This window comes from Aquarana catesbeiana, linkage group LG03 (genome assembly GCF_042186555.1).
Source record: "Aquarana catesbeiana isolate 2022-GZ linkage group LG03, ASM4218655v1, whole genome shotgun sequence".
NCBI lineage: Eukaryota > Metazoa > Chordata > Amphibia > Anura > Ranidae > Aquarana > Aquarana catesbeiana.
The window spans coordinates 515,665,630-515,685,350 of record NC_133326.1 but is presented as its reverse complement, the minus strand read 5'-3'; the positions used below and the strand labels follow the sequence as shown (position 1 = coordinate 515,685,350).

The window sequence follows — 19,721 nt, the reverse complement described above, 5'->3', positions numbered from 1 at the left end:
CCTGCAAAAGGAATTTGCTGAGGCCTGGCTGTGTCAGTGTCAGGCCTAACCAACAAATAGTGCTAGCTGTTCCTGGGGAATCAAGTGATGTGCTGGAGGTGGCTGGGAGTAACAGTCTGCAGCAAGTGATGTTCTGGTAGAGTGAGGAGTGATGAGCTTCAAGCAAGTTTGTGCAGGAGGAAGCTGAAGGAGTATGTACGGGGAGTGTACATAGTTGTCCCAAAACCAATTGCTGTTTATATTGATCCATGCTGGGTATCCCATAGCTCCCATCCCCATCCAAGTTATACCCCTCAATAAACAACAAAAACAAAGTTCATTGACTGCTTTATGTCTCGGACTGCTTGAGAGTGAATGCAGGGCTGGGCAGGGTGACAGACAAACTACAGTTCACAGCAGCCCTTACGGGGGTACCACTACTGAAGGATTGAGAGAAAGTACTCTCAAAAAGTGGCCAGATGAGAGCAAAATTAAGCTTTTTGGCAGTACCTCGAATTGCCCTGTTTGGAAGAAGAAAAATTCTGACTATGACCCTAAGAACACCATCCCTAGAGTCAAGCATGGAGGTGGGCTGTTTCTCTTCTACAGGTACAGGTCGACTTTGCCTCACTGAGGGGCCAATGGACAGGACCATGTATTGTAAAATCTTGGATGAGAACCTTCTTCCCTCAGCCAGAACACTGAAAATGGGTCGTGGATGGGTCTTTCAGCATAACAATGACCCAAAACATACCGTACTAAGTCATGTTTTGCTTGGGGATCAAATACTTATTTTACTCACTGAACTGCAACTCAATTTATAACATCTGTATCGTGTTTTTTCTGGATTTTTGGTTGATATTCTACCTCTATCATTTTGAATACACCTATGATAAAAATTATAGACCCTTAAGTTCTTTGTAAGTGGGCAAACCTAAAAAATCTGCAGGGGATCAAATAATTATTTTACCCACAGTAAACCCATAAACAAATCTAAGAATGACCCAACATGTTTTGCCGTGTTTATTGGCTTTGTTCAAGGGTACAATATGTACTAAAGCTGGCTATACATTATACATTTTTCTTGTTCAATTTCCTTTAGATTTATCTTCAACTATGTAGTATGAGGGCTTGCCTGATTGCATTAGTGTTTAGGTTTTAACTCGTATTATATAGTTTTGGCAAATCTAAACTTGAAAACTGAACAAGAAAATTGTATAATGTATGGCCAGCCTAATAAGGTCCTCAGTGCTCAGTGCAAACTGAAAACAAAAATAGTAAAAATGGGCCATTGCTATTATTTTCGTTTGCTGTTTGCGCATGCACTGAGCACCTTATTAGTAACCCCTAATGAAACTGGTAAATGCAGCGAAATATGTTGAGTCAATTTTGTACCACTACCAAAGGTGACAGGTGGTATAGTTTTTGGTGCAGACGCTAAGCAAAGCATCGCAGGAGTGGCATGTGTAAACTCCAATCTGGCTGCCTTTGCATTTTAAGAAGAGGGGGCCATAAAAACTCAGTCTGTTTTTACAGACCTACAACTGCAACTGTAAATGAGCCCAAGGGATTTGTACATCTTTTGTTTTGAATCATCTGGAATGTATTTGAGGAGATTTTTCTTCGCTTCCTACAAGGAGATAATTCATTTTCACAAACTTCCTTTTTTTGTCACAAGATTAAAGCACAGATATGGCCACATAAAGAATTTAAAAAAAACCTATACTGTCACGCCTCCCCCACCGGAAGACTGGTGGGGGAATTTTTAGAAAGCAGCAGGAAAGGTGCAGGAAGCACAGATCAACAGAATGAAAACAGCAGAAGCAGGGAGATCCTTGCACTGCAGATTCTCAGGTACAGATTCCTCTCCAGCAAGGTGTAAAGTGTACAGCCTAATACACATATCTACAAATCATGTAATTCTATCATTCACGGGCCACAGTGCCACAGATGATCACACACTGCACATACACAACTATTAAGCTGGAATGTAACACTTTCAGGCATAAATAACATTTCTAGCTGTTCCCTATATGACAGCAAATCTTTTTTTTTTTTTTGTCCAGGTCCACTTTCCTTTAACTATCTTTTTATCTGGTAGTATAACTACACTCACCGGCCACTTTATTAGGTACACCTGTTCAATTGTTTGTTAACACAAATTTCTAATCAGCCTATCGCACAGCAGCAAGTCTGTGGTGAAGACTTGCTGAAGTTTAAACTGAGCATCAAAATGGGGAAGAAAGGGGATTTAAGTGACTTTGAACCTGGCATGATTGTTGGTGATGAGCTGGTCTGAGTACTTGAAAAACTGCTGATCTACTGGCTTTTTCACACACAACCATCTCTAGGGCTTACAAAGAATGGTTCAAAAAAAGAGAAAATATCCAGTGACCGGAAGTTGTGTGCAAGAAAATGCCTTGTTGTTGTCAGAGGAGAATGGGCAGATTGCTTCAAGATGATAGAAAGGCAACAGTAATTCAAATAACCACTTGTTACAACCAAGGTATGCAGAATACCATCTCTAAACACACAACACATAAAACCTTGAAGCAGATGGGCTACAGCAGCAGAAGACCACACTGGGGGCCACTCCTGTTAGCCAAGAACAGGGAACTGAGGCTACAATTTGCACAGGCTCACCAAAATTGTACAATAGAAGATTGGAAAAACGTTGCCTGGTCTGATGAGTCTCTATTTCAGCTGCGACATTCAGATGGTAGGGTCAGAATTTGGCGTAAACAACATGAAAGCATGGATCCATCCTGCCTTGTATCAATGGTTCACGCTGGTGGTGGTGGTGTAATGGTGTGGGGGATATTTTCTTGGCACACTTTTGGCCCCTTAGTACCAATTGAGCATCGTTTAAACGCCACTGCCTACTTGAGTATTGTTGCTGACCATGTCCATCCCTTTATGACTACAGTGTACCCATCTTCTGGTGGCGTCTTCCAGCTTGTGTATGTGGATGTGCAGCCGACAAATCTGCAGCAACTGCGTGATGCTACCATGTCAATATGGACCAAAATCTCTGCGGAATGTTTCCAACACCTTGTTGAATCTATGTCACAGAGTTAAGGCACTTCTGAAGGCAAAAGTGGGTCCAACCCGGTGTTCTGTCAAAAGAGCCAACGTGTCAAAATCTACAATTACATCACTTCCGGTGACTCTCCAGCAGTTGCAGTGTATACCCTATGGCAGTGGTCATCAACCCTGTCCTCAGGGCCCACTAACAGGCCAGGTTTTATGTATTACCTTGGGGAGATGCAGACTAAAATACTGCAATCACTGAGCAGCAAATTATATCACCTGTGATGTATTTCAGTTATCTTGCAAACCTGGCCTGTTAGTGGGTCCTGAGGACAGGGTTGATGACCAGTGCCCTATGGTACACGACGAGTTGGCTGTTTTGACAGAAAATCGGCTAAAAAGTAAACAACGATAACCATGTTGTTGGTTACTAGTGGGCGGACTAACAATGTCCACTCATATTGTGTACCGTAGTGTATATGCTGCGGTCGAAATCTGCAAATACTGTTGCTGGAGAGTCACCGGAAGTGACGTGATTGAAGATTTTGACGAGTTGGCTCTTTTGACACTGGTACTATTATCATTATACAGGATTTATTATACTAGCAAGGTGTACCTAATAAAGTGGCCAGTGTGTGTATATGCAAACAGCTTTTATACCTTATATCTTGTACTACGTTGTGCGAAAAAAAATGAAATAAAACAATTACCTGGAAGGCGTACTTGTTCTTGCAGGCAATGCTGACATCAGTGGTAACAATTTCAACACATTTAATGTGAGCCACTTCAACAAAACCTTTGAGGCTACGTACTTTCTGGGGACAGAGAATAATGTTTGTTATGTTACTGCAGTCAGTTTCTTGTCATTATATTATAATATCAAATAAAACTTTTACTGAAAGAAGTAAGATGTTATGCCTGACTTCCTAATAAAAATGCTAGTTGCCTGGCCATCACCAAGCCCAGCACTTTGTAAACTGCGGACCAGGAACAAGCATGCAATGTCAATACCAGAACTCTCTATATAACAATTAGTTCTGGGTCAGTGAGTTACAGGTATTGAAACTTTTGCATTACAACCAATAGAAGGTTAGCAATGGCAGCCTGTATATTTTATAGAAACTCAGTATACAGCCCTATTCAAACCTGTGGGGGGCGCTGTGCATTGTGCAACAGATTTTCCAATAGGATGTCATATTATTTTGATATGATAGTGCAGACAAAAATCTTTCTCTAAATAGCCATCAAAATATTCCCACTGATGCAAAGTATTTTAGGAAATGATTGCGTTGATCTTTAAATGTTCAGTGACTCATGTCATTGTGGAAAGATTTAGTGGCTGTGTGAAACAACAGAATAGGTGTGAGAAAGTGCAGGAGCCAAAGTTGCCTAGCATCTCCCGTAACACTGATGTAGGACTTCAAGTTCAGGGTCAAACATAGTTCCACCAACTTACATGACGAACTGGCAGGATCTGGTAGGTGTGCAATAGCGCTGGACCTGTACAGCTGAGAATTGTTTGTGCTGTTGTTCCCACGGGGGGGTTTGTGCTTTAAAGGGGAAGCAGACCCGTGTTACTTGTAGGTGTGAACAGGCCTGGTTATGAACCTTGGCTGCAGCCTCTCTAATGCCGCATACACACGATAGGATTTTCCGACAACAAAATCCATGTTTTTTTTCTGAAGGATGTTGGCTCAAACTTGTCTTGCATACACACGGTCACACAAATCTTGTCAGAACGCAGTGACGTACAACACGTACGACGAGCGGAGAAAAATGAAGTTCGATAGCCAGTGCGGCTCTTCTGCTTGATTCCGAGCATGCGTGGAACTTTGTGTGTCGGAATTGTGTACACACGATCGGAATTTCCGACAAGGGATTTTGTTGTCGGAAAATTTGAGATCCAGATCTCAAATTTTGTGTGTCGGAAATTCCGATGGAAAATGTCCGATGGAGCCTAGACACGGTCGGAATTTCCGACAAAGAGCTCCCATCGAACATTTTCCGTCGGAAAATCCGACCGTGTGTACAGGGCATAACTCTCTAATTGCGATTGGAAAATCCTTATTAAGTGGTTAGGAGCTCTTGGTAAGAAATGTTGCCTTGCTTGGAAGTTAATTTAAAATGTTTATTAAACAGAAATGTGGGATGCAGTTAATTGACCATTTTTGGTATTACACCCTTCACGATGGGGACATTTTTTCTATTTGGCACTGCCCTACTTTAACTGGCGATTGCGCGGTCATGCAACACTGTACCCAAACGAAATTCATATCGTTTTTTTTTCCATACAAATAGAGCTTTCTTTTGGTGGTATTTGATCACCACTGGGTTTTTTATTTTTTGTGATATAAACGACAAAATAAGAAAAATTTTGAGAAAAAAAACAATATTTTTTTACTTTCTGCTATAAAACATATTCAATTTAAAAAAAAATCGAATTTCTTGATGGATTTAGGCTAAAATTTAATTCTGCTACCTGTCTTTGCTAAAAAAAAAAAAAAAAATCCTGATAAGTGTACATTATTTGGTTTGTGTGAAAATTATAGCATCTGGTACAGATACTGGAATTTTTATTTATAATTTTATACTAAAAATGGCTGTGATCAGCAACTTATAGTGGGACTGTGATAGTATGGCGGGCAATCTGACACTAGCTGATGCTGGCTGGGGAGTACACTAACGGACTAACTGACATCAACAATGACACTAATACAGTGATCAGTGCTAATACTAAACACTGTCACTGTACTAATGACACTTTTTCTGGGAAGGGGTTGACATCTAGGGGTTATCCAGAGGTTAAATATGTGCCTAACTGTGTGTAATGTATTTGTTTTTACTTGTTTTTAATGTATTTTTTTAATTTTAATGCATTCATTTATTTAATTCATAAATTAGTTTATTAATTTATTTAATGTATTTAGTTGTATTAATGTATTTAATAAAAATTTGAATGTATTGTTTTTAATGTATTTGCTTTTACTAAGAAATCTTGCAGTTTTTTTCCCCTGCTTTGCAGGGAATAAAAAAACAGCAAGATCTCCTGTCAGTGTTTGGAGTTCTGTGTTGTTTACAAAACAGAGCTCCCTTCCCTGACGTGACAGAACTGATCATTCATTGACTGGCACCTGCTGATCGGCTTGTGCTGTGCCAAATCAACCGCACAGTCGGGACGGCGATCGCACTACCTACCTGGAAGTGCTGGATCAAGTATCAGATACGTACCGTATTTATCGGCGTATAACACGCACTTTTTTCCCCTTAAAATCAGGGGAAAATCGCGGGTGCGTGTTATACGCCGATCCCCTGCGATCCTGACCTGTCAGAACTAAAAAAAATCGCTGACCGCGATTTGAAAATGGCGCCGCCGGCGCCGAAATACACAGTGCCGGTCCTCGGCTCTTCTCAGCGGCTTTCGGTTTCACTCGAGCGCCGCCGGAACCTAGCCGAGTATACTCGGCTAGTTTTGGATAGCTCCGCTCACCGCCCGAGTGGAACCGAAAGTAAACGAGAGCCGCCGAGAAGAGCCGAGGACCGGCTCTGTGTATTTCGGCGCCGGCGGCGCCATTTTCAAATCGCGGTCGGCGATTTTGAAGCTCAGAGGCTTCAGCAAGACTGCACTGGGGCAAGGCTGGACTGGGGCAAGGCTGGACTGGACACTGGGGAAGGCTGCACTGACATGGCTGCACTGACATGGCTGCACTAGCAAGGCTGCACTGACATGGCTGCACTGACATGGCTGCACTAGCAAGGCTGCACTGACATGGCTGCACTGGCAAGGCTGCACTGACATGGCTGCACTGACATGGCTGCACTGGCAAGGCTGCACTGACATGGCTGCACTGGGCAAGGCTGGACTGGGGCAAGGCTGCACTGAGAAGGCTGCAATGATGGGCATTTAAATGTAAGTTTTTTTCCCTTCAACTTCCCTCCTAAAAGTTTTTTTTCCTTAAAATTCCCTCCTAAATTGAGGTGCGTGTTATACACCGATAAATACGGTAATCCAGGGCAGAGCCGCAGTATATCATACATTTTTTTCTAGGTGCTAACCAATTACCCAGGATATGCCATATTGACAATAATACTTATGGCAGGCACAAACCAATTTGATTGTCCGATACAACTAATTTTTAGAATATTTTCATTTCTTCCTGTTGTGCATTAGAGATGAACTTGATGAACTTTTTAAGGATTGGACGTGTCCAATATTTTTGTGGTAATCTTTGTAGAAAGTAAAAGTTCAACAGTAGAACAGGGAAGGGCTAAACTTTTGTTTTCTATTTTTTGCACATGCCTGTACGCTGTACCCGTGTTCACAATAAGCACCGCCAGCAGAACACATCCTTTCATGTCATTAGGACCTGGGCTACCCGGGAGGAGGAAATACACCAGCAAATACATTGAACTGGCCCAGTTGCCTATGTGTGAGAGCCCTTATTTTCCCTGACTCTATCCAAGACTAAAAAAAAAAAGTTTGGCTGAGGTTAGGCTTATATTATGGTGCTAATGCAGAAATTTTTGCAAATGTGCTAATTATACCAAATTGAAATCTTCCTGCATATAGCATATTATAATAGTAGGACAATCCTTGACCACTTTGAAGCTTGTGTTTACATACCAGCCCAACCGATTCCCACAGAAATCTCATAAAAAGATATAAAATAGATGTAAACCCTAACTGAATGACATTCAGATTTTTAACCACTTCCTTACCAGGTGCTTTCCCCCCTTCCTGCTCAGGACAATTTTTAGCTTTCAGCGCTGTCGCACTTGGAACGACAAATGCGCGGTCATGCAACACTGTACCCAAATTACATTTTTATCATTTTCTTTCCACAAATAGAGCTTTCTTTTGGTGGTATTTGATCACCTCTGCGGTTTTTAATTTTTGCGATATAAACGAAAAAAGAGTGACAATTAAAAAAAACAAAACTGATGTGCACTGATAGGCGGCACTGATGGGCACTGATAGGTGGCACTGGATAGGCAGCACTGATGAAGAGCTACTGACAGGCATTACTGAGTGGCACTGAATGGCACTGTTGTGGGCACTGACAGGCGTTTATTATGGGGATCGGGCTGGCAGGTGTTGGGCAATGATTGGCAGCCTGGGGGGCACTTTTTAATGGGGGCTGTACTGATAGTCAATGTGCTGATTATCAGCGCAGACCCCCCCTCTGACAGGGAGAGCCGCTGATTGGCTCTCCCTGTCAACGTGAACCGAGGAAAGCCATTTACCGGCACTTCCTGGTTCATGCGATGATCAGCTGTGATTGGTCACAGCTGATCACGTGGTAAGAAGCCTCTGTCAGAGGCTTCATACCACGATCGGAGTTGCGGTGTGTCAGGCTGACACACAGCACCCCCGTTCGCCGTGCTGCATGCCGTGGGGGGGGGGGGGCGCCGGCTGGGCACATCATATGACATCCAGTCAGGATATCACAACCACTTTGCCGCTGTCATTCTTCTATATGGCGGGCGGCAAATGGTTAATGCACTCTCATAATAGACAATTACCATTTTTGTAAATACATTTTTTTTTCAGCATTTGGGTTCATATAAGCTTTAAAGCAAATATAAAAGACATATATAAATAAATCATTAAATGTCTTTTTTTTATGAAAGCAGTGTAAGTGCATTTGACCTGGTGTCAGCCTGGTGCAGTCCATGTACAGCAAGATGAAGTAAGACAAGCAGCCGATCAATTCATGTGCTGAGAAGAAGAATGTTGATAGGAACAGAAAGCAGGGTGACAGAAAGAGGAGCTGATCACTGTGTTGCTTCTCCTTTCACTATCCAGCCACAGGCTGTGTCAGGTCCGGAATGACCTGGACTCGGAGGAAGTGGGATAATTGATGCTGGTCAGACTGAGGACATACCTTAGCAGAAAAAAAGTGCTTTGGAGGAAATCTCTGGACAAAGCTGATTTTTTTATTTAAATGTGTAGTGACATAAGAGCTGGAAAGTGGAACCATAGCACCCAGCAATAAACAAGACATCTAAAACCCTCAGAAGTTTGTTAGATGTAGAAGATTCTTATAGTGCAATAGCTCTTCAAAAGGGCAAAGATCAAAGCCACTGCCCTACAGAATGTTACCTATTCTTCATCTTCTTTAGCAGGGGGATATTTTTTTTTTTTTCTTTTTTTGAGTTGCTTTAAAGTGATTGCAAAGGTAAAATGTTTTTTACCCTAAGGCATTCTCTGCATTAAGGTAAAAAACCTACAGGGTGCAGAGCACCCCTTATACTTACATAAGTTAGATCTCGAACCTGCAATGTGCACAAGAGCAGAGGATCTCTCCGCTCTCTCTATCCTCGTTAATTGGGACACAACAGCAGGAGCCATTGGGTGGTGAGGGAGCGAGCGCATACGACAGCCCTCATAGCAAGCAGCTTGCTATGGGGGCAGGAGCACCAAGAATAGGAGAACTGGGGCTGCTCTGTGCAAAACCATTGCACAGAGCTTGTGAGTTTAACTTGTTTGTTATTTAAAAAAAAAAAACCTTTATAATTAATTTAAGCAAGACACCATAAAATATGCCATTGGGATTATTTAAAAGAAAAGTCAGAAGAGAAAACATGTTTTTGTAGTTTGGATATAATGCAGAAGGGTTAAAACTTCTATGAGGTTTTTATGGATGTCTGTGTCCCTGTTGGTGAGAATTTACTTTACGTTAAAGCAATTCTGTCACTAAAACAAAACTACTAAATAATGTGCCCCCAACTGAGGTCAAGTAGAACTATAGGCAAAACTTTTTTTTTTTCATAAGATAAGATAAGATAATATACTTTATTTTCATTGTATACATACAACAAAATTTATAAGGATACTCTTTACAAAAAAAAAAAACTCAAACAAAACCACACATATATACTCCTAGCACATGTCCACATATCTGTTTAAATATAACAAAATGTAAAATGTTTTTTTTTTTTTTTTTATTAAACTTCCACATAAAATTACTAAAAAGCTGAACCTGGTGGGATTATGGACAATACAGCCCTAAGGTGAAAAAAACTATATTAGTGTGCATTTTAAGTGTCCTATATCTTTTCCCTGATGGCAACGGGACAAATACACTGTAACCTTTATGGGTTGGACCACTACTAATAGCTTTTGCCTGCTTTTTTAATTGGCTGGCATATCCTGTGTCCAAATTTGGTAGACTTCCCCTCTATTACTTTTCTGGGGACAACCCAAAATTTGGGGATTTTTTTTACTTTCACTTTCTATGATAATGGTAAACAAGACAAATAGAGAGGAGGAATTCTACTCAACAGGGGGCACAAACAGTAACAAATCCTGACAAGTGTTCTAATCCCTCTCCACTTTATCCAAAACTAAAAAAAAGTTTTGCCTTTAGTTATACTTTACCAATCATCTACCTCCACTGTGATGTGGAAAAAAATGCTTCTTGGAGAAACTTCAGAATCCGTACCTAGTCCCCCTAATTCTCCACTGTATACTGTGACTACTGCCAGCCCCTACTTCACTTCTGTGTCCTGTATTGGTGGGGGACCAGAGGGAGTAACCACTGAGTGGAGTCGGGAACCAGTAGCCCAAGTTTCCTGAAAGTATACAGTCGGCGGTGCAAGTGGTAACTATTTTCTCCTTTGCAGAGTATGAAATAAAGTTAATATAAAACATTAGTATAAAGTACAAAAATAAAAATCGCTTTAATAAGTCTTCACTGGAGGCAGCCTTTCCCATCTCCATAACATAAACACAGATGCTTGGCATACTTATGGACCCGTCAATACTCTTATACCCGTGGCTTAGCCTAAAGGTGGCCAAAGCCATCTAATGGAAACTTTTCAATCTGTCTATATCGGCAGATCAGGAAATCACTTTATGGGTATCGGTCACCAGTAGACATTCACCAGCCAGCAGGGCTGGATTTCCCAATAGGCACTGTAGGCATGTGCGTACAGGCGCCCTTCCTAGAGGAGCGCCCTTCTGTACATGGCCAGATCTAGGGGGGGTGCTGGGGTGAGCTGCCATACCATGTACTGTCCAATCTAAGAGGATCCTGTGTCATTCGCTGTATTGAGGAGGGCTGTTATTCCAGCTCTCTCCTAGCTGACACATCTCCTATCTGGACTTGTGGGTACAATACACCACAAAGAGCCCGCACCTTCTCATTGCTCCTGCAAGATTGGAAGGGAAGAGTATTGGGGTGAAGGGGGGGGATTTGTGCTAGACGGAGGAATGGGGGGGGGGACTTATATATTAGGGGGCAGAATTGGGGAATATTTGTGCAAGGAGGGGAGAACTGGGGGGCAGGGGGGGCTAGGGATTTGTGCTGGGAAGGGTAATGTGGAGGGGGTTGTGCTAAGAGGACAGATTTTAGGGGATTTGTGCTAGGAGGGGGGAGGATTTCTACTAAGAGGGGGGATTTGGGGCGAATATTTACGCTACTAGTGGGGAAGAGGATTTGTGCTGGGAGGGGAGATTTGGGGGAGAGGATCTGTACTAGGAGGGGGGATTGAGGGAGAAGATTTGTACTATGAGGGAGAAATTTAACTTGCAGAACGATTTTGTGCTTAGGGGTGAGCGTTTTTTTTTTTTTTTCTGGGGAGATGCTTCAGAATTCTTTGCCTATAGGCTCCTGAGATGTAAATACAGCCTTGCTAGCCAGAACTTGCAAGGGAGAGAAGGGACTTGACAAACCTTGTCTAATGACTGGGATTTCTCCCCTTAAAGTCAGTGCTTGAGGTATCTGCAGAAAACTTCCACCACTCCTCTGAGTGGCCTAAACTCGATCAGTTTCATAATATGCTCATTTGGGTTTTATGTTCCCAACAGCCAGAAAAAATGTGTAATCGAACTGTGGCTGAACATCCAATCGTCTTCAAATGTCTCGGAAGATTACATATTTTAGAGAGGGAAGAGTTTGCTCCACCCTACTTCTAACTTGACGTAGTTTGTTACAGTATAGAAGAAATACTGAATAGTAAGGATGGGCTCGGGCGTGTTCGCACACTCCACGTGCAGAGCCCGCCAGGAAGTCGGCACGGCGCTGCGCTAATCACAAGCAGTGAGACATTTTTCGGATGTGCGGCTGCAGAGATCAGGAAATGTCTCACTGCCTGTGATTAGCGCAGCGCAGTGCCGACTTCCTGGCGGGCTCTGCACATGGAGTGTGCGAACACGGCTGAGCCCATCCTTACTGAATAGTAATTGGACGCATTGTATAAGTAAAAAAAAAAAATGTAAAATATTTCCAGGAGACACGTTAAGTATGAAAATTCTCTAGAATGAGCAGAATCCAACACCCGATTACCTGCTTGTTTTATTAACTTTCACTATATGTTACTAAGCTTATCTTAAAAAAAAAAAAAGCTAATTTGATTTAAAACAGGGTCACGTTATATTCCACCCAGTAATGTTATTTTGAATACCACTATATTGCTCTTACAGGTAAAACAGTATGTATCTAAGTAAAACAGGTCCCAGGATGGTTAGGCTGTATGTACCTAAAAATTAGTCGTTTTTATTTTTGTGTGAAAATTTCGAAATTTCCTGCACGTCCTTCTTAGAACAATACGTGTTTACATATTTTATTCCATCACAAATCCCAAAAATAAGGGTATTATTTCTCATTTTAGGATATTGGATGGAGACATGCAGAGCATTCCTTTATACCCTTATGGCCAAGTCTACATCCAGAACCAGGTTTATAGCACAGATGCAACAGATGATTATTCCTCATGAAGGATAGTGGCTCAGATCATACAAAAAAAGAATTCTTTAAAAACAGCTGATCACAGTAAAAGTTATAGTAAGAGTCAAAAGGGCAGTGTTAATGTTGACATCAAACTTCTACAGTAAAACCTTGGGTTGCGAGCATAATTCGTTCCAGAAACATGCTTGTAATCCAATGCACTTGTATATCAAAGCGAATTTCCCCATAAGAAATAATGGAAACTCAGATGATTCGTTCCACAACCATTTATTCATAGGTTCTTCATATAGTCCATATAAAAAGATTATAGCAATGTGATAAGTTGTGTAACCATAAAATGTCCATCCACAAATGGAAGCCGCCACAAGGAGATTAGAAGCAAAATCTAGCAGGAGCTACAAAGCATAGAAGAGAGGCGCTTCTAAGTGTAGCAATATGTTGCTAAATGTTAGACCTTCATTAAATGTAACCATATTGCTACACTTAGAGGTGCCTCTCTTCTCTTTTATACTCAGTTGCGATATGACGCTACTTGTATATCAAGACATCGCTTGTATATCAAGTCAAAAAATTTTTTTTACATTTTGCTTGTCTTGTAAAACGCTCTCAAACCAAGTTGCTCTGAAACCAAGGTTTTATTGTATTTAGTTTTAGTCATATTCTTTTGACTAAAATGCCATTTTAGATTTAATCGTATTTTAGTCAACTGAATTGTTTTAGTTTTAGTCATATTTTAGTTGACTAAAATCTCCAGTACATTTTAGTCGACTAAAATCATTAAAATAAAAAGATTTCTTAATACAATAATTACAGTAGATAAAAACCAAAGATGGATGCATATCTAAATAGACAGCTATGTTCTCTATGAGCAACTAGTGTGACTTTACTCACCCCATTTCGGTGTTCATAGTAGTTGAGTAATGTTGGCGTAAGGATGAAGACCCTTGACTTTAAGTTGGCTGGAGAAGTCCTTCTTTTTTGCTGGGATCTCTTAATAAGCACCTGTCGTAATATGATCGAATTATTAATCTGATTCATTGGCCTCTGCTCCATAGAGTCACAGGGGGGTGAAGGGTGGATCATATGACTATTGGTATCCATTCAAAGCAAAAAAATATTAAATTCCAGGACGGCCATGCAGGTGAGTGCACAAATGTTCGACATCATGAGCTGTAACAGAATTTTTTTTTTTTTTTTTTTAGAGAAAGAGGGTCTGGAAGAAACAGAGACGGAGGAGGAGGAGCTTCTGAAATGTTATCTGTGGATCTATGAGCAAAGTCAAGGTGTTAAACACGAGTTTTGAGACCTCAGGCTATAACCACATCCTCCTTACTGAGTTGCTGCAGTGTAGGTTTATCATCAGTAACAAATAAACTTCCTACTGAAAAGTTATGTATTCCTCCTACTGAATGTATATCTAGAATGTACGCCAGTATATCAAATTGATTAACTGGATCCAGAAATAGAATTAGCTTCAGGCTGAATAAGCCTATGACTATAGACACTAGTCTGTAGGGGAAGCTTGTCTATTAAGTACAGTTCAAACCCAAGGCAGTAAAAATGCATTGGTAAAAATGAGTTCTCACCAAACGTACTTAAAGTGTACCACCTGCTACTTCCTATTAGCTAGTGACAACACCCATCAAATTGATAACCAATTGGAAGGCACAAGCTCTTGTGTTGCAGGCCACTGGGGAGCTCTGCAAAAAAAGTTGGAAGCACATGCAGGGAGAAAGAACAGGAGCCAGCTTACCACTGCCTAACCATCCCATGAATTTGCTTGAAATATAAACTCCAGAGTCCAGGCAGATTTGAAAAAAACAAAAAACACACGCCATTTTTGTATTTATTGGAAAATAGCAAAAGTATCTGAATCTGGTATACCAGTCTCCTATAATTATCCATAATTATCTATACAACAGCACACACAGTGGGAGAAGGAGCAACTAGCTAACCAAGGATTCATTGCTTTGCACTGAGGTGTCTCTGAATATGCTTACAGGAAGGGAATGCAGGGGGGGTGACAATAACAGTGTGCTTTCCCTCCTTCACTGTCTAATTGAAATGATGATGAGCGGGTCCTAGGCCATGCTGTATTGTTTAACCACTTCAGCCCCGAACCATTTGTCTCCCCAATGACCGGGCCACTTTTTGCGATTCGGCACTGCGTCGCTTTAACTGACAGTTGCGCGTTTGTGCGACTTGGCTCCCAAACAAAATTGACGTCCTTTTTTCCCCACAAATAGAGCTTTCTTTTGGTGGTATTTGATCGCCTCTGCGGTTTTTATTTTTTGTGCTATAAACAAAGATAGAGCGACAATTTTGAAAAAAAAGCAATGTTTTTTCATTTTTGCTATAATAAATATCCCCAAAAAATATAAAAAAAACATTTTTTTTCCTCAGTTCAGGCTGATACTTATTCTTCTACATATTTTTGGTAAAATCGCAATAAGCGTTTATTGAATGGTTTGCGCAAAAGTTATAGCGTCTACAAAATAGGGGATAGTTTTATGGCATTTTTATTAATTTTTTTTTTTAACTAGTAATGGCGGCGATCAGCGATTTTTATCGCGACTGCGACATTATGGCGGACACATCGGACAATTTTGACACATTTTTGGGACCATTGGCATTAATACAGCTATAAAATTGCATTGATTACTGTAAAAATGTCACTGGCAGTGAAGCGGTTAACCACTAGGGGGCGGGGAAGGGGTTAAGTGTGTCCTAGGGAGTGATTCTAACTGACTGGGGGATGGGCTAGCAGTGACATGACACTGATCGCTGCTCCCGATGAGAGGGAGCAGCCGTTCAGTGTCCTGTCACTAGGCAGACGGGGAGATGCTGTGTTTACACTGGCATCTCCCCGTTCTTCAGCTCCGTGACACGATTGCGAGCACCCGGCGGACATCGAGTCCACGGGCACGGTCACGGAGCTTGCAGCAGGCGCACACACGGCGGGAATTTCAAAGTGACATACAGGTACGTTACTTTGCCCGGCCGTGCCATTCTGCCGACGTATATCAGCGTGAGCCGTCCTTTAAGTAGTTAAGCCACAATGTAGTCTTTGGAGAGTTCCAGGACCTGGCTGTACTGTGAGGCAGGACTGATTCCAGCACAACTACAGTGGTTACATATCATCAGCAGCTTATTTAATGCTTTTACATGTTGCATTTAACTATCTTTTAAACAATTAACAAGCAATTAACTAGTTTGTTTCATGGAAAAAAAAGTGGTGGGGGTGTTTTCACTTTTAACACTAGGCTCATGCTTTTGCTAATATCTCTTTAAATTTGTAAAATTGCTATTTGGACTTTGTTTTTCCTATTGTACATTAAATTACAAGAAAATACACCAAAAAAGGAACAAAAGTGGGAAAACACACTGAAATGTATCTGTATACAGGCGGTCCCCGGGTTACAGGGTCTGTAGGTTTGTTCTTAAGTTGAATTTGTTTATAAGTCAGAACAGGTACATTAGTAGCTCCACCCAAAAGTATAGTTTTTAAATTTTTTGGATAGCATAGGGAAGGGTTAACATCCCTGTTTGTTTTGCTGTCTGTGCCCCTGTTCAGAAGATTTCACCTCACCTTTTGCAGCAGGTTCCCCATGGCCCCGCAATTCCCGCCGGCCGCCGCCGGGACTGACACAGGCTCAGAGAGACACAGCCTGTCAGCTCCTGCGGGGGAATTCTCCCCTCCCTCTCCTCCTCGTTCCGAAGTGTGTGCGAGCAGCACTCGCAGGGAGATCGGCCGCCCATTCTGTTCCCTCCCCTGCTTCCCTATTGGCAGGGGGAGGGAACCAATGAAAATTAAGGAGTGCTGCAGTTGTGCATCTTGGGACATGTAGTCCCCATCACAAAATGGCCCCATAGCCTTCTATGGGAACAGGACTACACATTCCAGCAGGCAGTGGGGGGAAGGAGAGGAAAAGAGATCCAGAGGCTGACTGGGAGTGGGGGCAGAGGCCACGAGGGAAGGAGAAAACCGGACCCAGGAGAGAGGTGTTGCCTCCGGGGTTGGCGTACCGTCCTTCCAAGTATCCGCGGCCGGTCAGGGACATCCTGCCTGAGAGGGGGATCCCAGGTGCATTCTCCTGGTGCACCTGTACAGACGGCGTGAAGCGTTCCGGTTATGAGGTAGCCAGTCTGGCTACCTGAAGAGCCTGCCTGATCCAGGACATTTTATTTGGGCCTTGATCGCAGGATTGGTGAGCGGGTACTTGCCCATTTTACAGAGCTAAAGAGACACTGCATGCAGACAACCTTGCCTGTGGTTACCTACACTAAAGAACACCATCTTACACACCATCAGCTGAAAGGCAGTAAAAGTGTTCTTTCTGCTCCACGAGTTACACAGTACAATTTGCATCACTCCTACCAAACAGGATTCCTAAGTGCACCAACTAAAGTGGCTAGCTGAAGATTCAAGGCCTTCATCCAGTTTCCAAGGGACTGAAGTAATTGGTGTCATACAGGTACCCACACACATGCCCAGGGCTCAGTATATGTAGTGTATGAGCAGAGTAGTTTGGTCTTGGAAGTTACATTACTAAATGCAGCATGAGGTACAGTGTTTAAGGTTTTCTGGGCCTGTGGTGGCAGGGAACAGAAGGTAGAGGTCTGACATAAGAAAGGGTCATTCCTCTGCTCTCCTCCTGCCTGGACTCACAGAGCCAAATTTAAGTAGTGGTGACTAATCCGTTACAGGGTCTACTATTTTGTGATCTGTCAATTGTTAAAGTGTTTGCCTCTGCTCTCCCCTGAGAGCAGACCATACAATACCCATGATTTCTATTGCTCCTGATTTCAGTCCTTATTACACGGTTAATTTACTTGAGACATATTTGCCTATTGTTCAGATATACTGCTGTTGTTTGTTCCCATTTCAAAGAAATTTCACAGTAAAGACTATTTCCGTGTTTTACTATAACGTGTATCTTTCATTGGTAATATTTGCACTAACATTTTTGCCAGGTGTGCCAGAGGGGAACCAAATATACTCAAGCGGCTCCTCTGGGGTAGCACTACACTATCATTTTCCAATAAAACATGAAGGGTGCCATGTGTCCAGCACCTTCTGACTGGTAGGAGTCATATCTTCAGTAGCATTCCAAAAATATTATACATACATAGTTGCCAACATTGTAAAAAAAAAAATGTGGGACGCTTTTGTGGCTGTAGGCGGAGCCGTACAATAATTAGGGGGTGGGGCATTCGCTTGTAGGCGTGGCTTAGGAAAAATATACAAGTGCAGCGAAAAATGGGCGTGGTTTACGCGTCATAGTGGGCGTGGCTTAAATGGGCGTGGTTAGAGTCTGAGATGAATGAGGGATGGAGAGGGGGAGAGGGGGAGAGGAATTAGAGGGCGAGAGGGGGAGAGGGATTAGAGGGGGAGAGGGGGAGAGGGAAATGACGGGACAGCAGCCCCAGATCCTACACAACAATAGAAATATGTGTATTCTAGAAAGTTTAACAATCAGCAGATAAAGATACTCCAAACACCTGGTGTTTAGCACTTCAATCATCCCGGCACCATGGTTGTTATGGTGTCAGGATGATTGAGGTGCATTATTTCTATTATTACATTGTAATATAAAATGAAATTATTCAACTCACCATAATGCAGAATCAGTGGGATCCCTGAGCGTGTCACTAGCCACGTCGCCTGCCACCAGCCGTCCATCCTTGCGTCAGATGTCCCAGCAGAGTCCGTCCTTGCATCAGGTGCCCCCAGCGGAGCCCCCCTTACATCAGATGTCCCCAGCGGAGCCCCCCTCACACCAGGAGTCCCCAGCGGAGCCCCCCTCACACCAGGAGTCCCCAGCGGAGCCCCCTCACATCAGGTGTCCCCGGCGGAGCTCCCCCTCACATCAGGAGTCCCCGGTGGAGCCCCCCTCACATCAGGAGTCTCTGGTGAAGCCCCCCTCACATCAGGTGTCCCCAGCGGAGCCCCCCCTCACATCAGGTGTCCCCAGTGGAGCCCCCCTCACATCAGGTGTCCCCAGTGGACCCCCCCTCACATCAGGTGTCCCCAGTGGAGCCCCCCTCACATCAGGTGTCCCCAGTGGACCCCCCCTCAAATCAGGTGTCCCCAGTGGAGCCCCCCTTGCATCAGGTATCCCCAGTGGTGCCCCCCTTGCATCAGGTGTGTGTCCCCAAAGGAGCCCCCCCCTCACATCAGGAGTCCCACAGCGGTGCGCCCCCCCCCCACAGGTATCCTAGTAGTGTCCTAGTAGTAGCATGGCTAGAACCCCCGCCCCTTTCCATATCAGACAGGAAGACGGCTGGGGGGGGCTAGACGGAGCTCCTGCGTCGCCGCCCACCCTCCACCCCGCTCCGCCTCACCCCGCCTACCCCCCGCCCCGCTGCCAGTCTGATGTGGAAAGGGGCAGGGGGGTAGGCGGGGCGAGGCGGGGTGAGGCGGAGGGTGGGCGGCGACGCAGGAGCTCCGTCTAGCCCCCCCAGCCGTCTTCCTGAACTTCATCAAAATGGCGGCCGGCGGAGACATTGTCTAGCGGCAGCGGTGAATCGTGAAGAACCGGATTTCTCGGGACAATGTCCCGGGAAATCTGGGACAGTTGGCAAGTATGTACATATAAACCACAGGGGATCCATGCTTAAAGCAGAATTTCTGTTATTTTTTCATCTTACCATCTATTAAATCTTCTGCCCTTGTTGTTATAACTTTGGATAGTAAAACTTTTTTTTCTGCCAGTAAATACCTTATACAGCCCACTTCCTGATTCTTGTCTGGTAAAAAGCTTAGGCTTATGACAACATGCACAGTTCTCTCTCTCACTCTCCTGAGAGGGAAGGGAAGGAGGATGAGTCATAAGAGGGCCAATGAGAGCTGCAGAGCTAGAGGTGTGCCTCTGTGTGCCTGTGTAAATCCAGGAAGTGAACAGGCAGCAGCTTCAGCTGCCCACAGGTAAAATGGATGCAGCCAGACTAAGTGAAGGGAGATTTCTGTAGAATATTTGGCAAGTACAGAATCACAGTATATATAAAATGATATGCAAAGTG

General features: G+C 43.2%; 1 protein-coding gene across 1 annotated transcript in view; it reads right to left on the bottom strand.

Moving 5' to 3' along the window:
• The window catches only part of ITK (IL2 inducible T cell kinase), a 79,710-nt gene extending 65,829 nt beyond the window's left edge, over nucleotides 1–13,881 (bottom strand). The window contains exons 1-2 of the mRNA XM_073621166.1: nucleotides 13,590–13,881; nucleotides 3,720–3,824 (exon numbers count right to left, since the gene is read on the bottom strand). Of these exons, the coding sequence (XP_073477267.1) occupies nucleotides 3,720–3,824; nucleotides 13,590–13,799 (315 nt within the window). The 5' untranslated portion in view covers nucleotides 13,800–13,881. The remainder of the gene's footprint in view (nucleotides 1–3,719; nucleotides 3,825–13,589) is intronic.
• Between the last annotated feature and the right edge of the window lie 5,840 nt (nucleotides 13,882–19,721).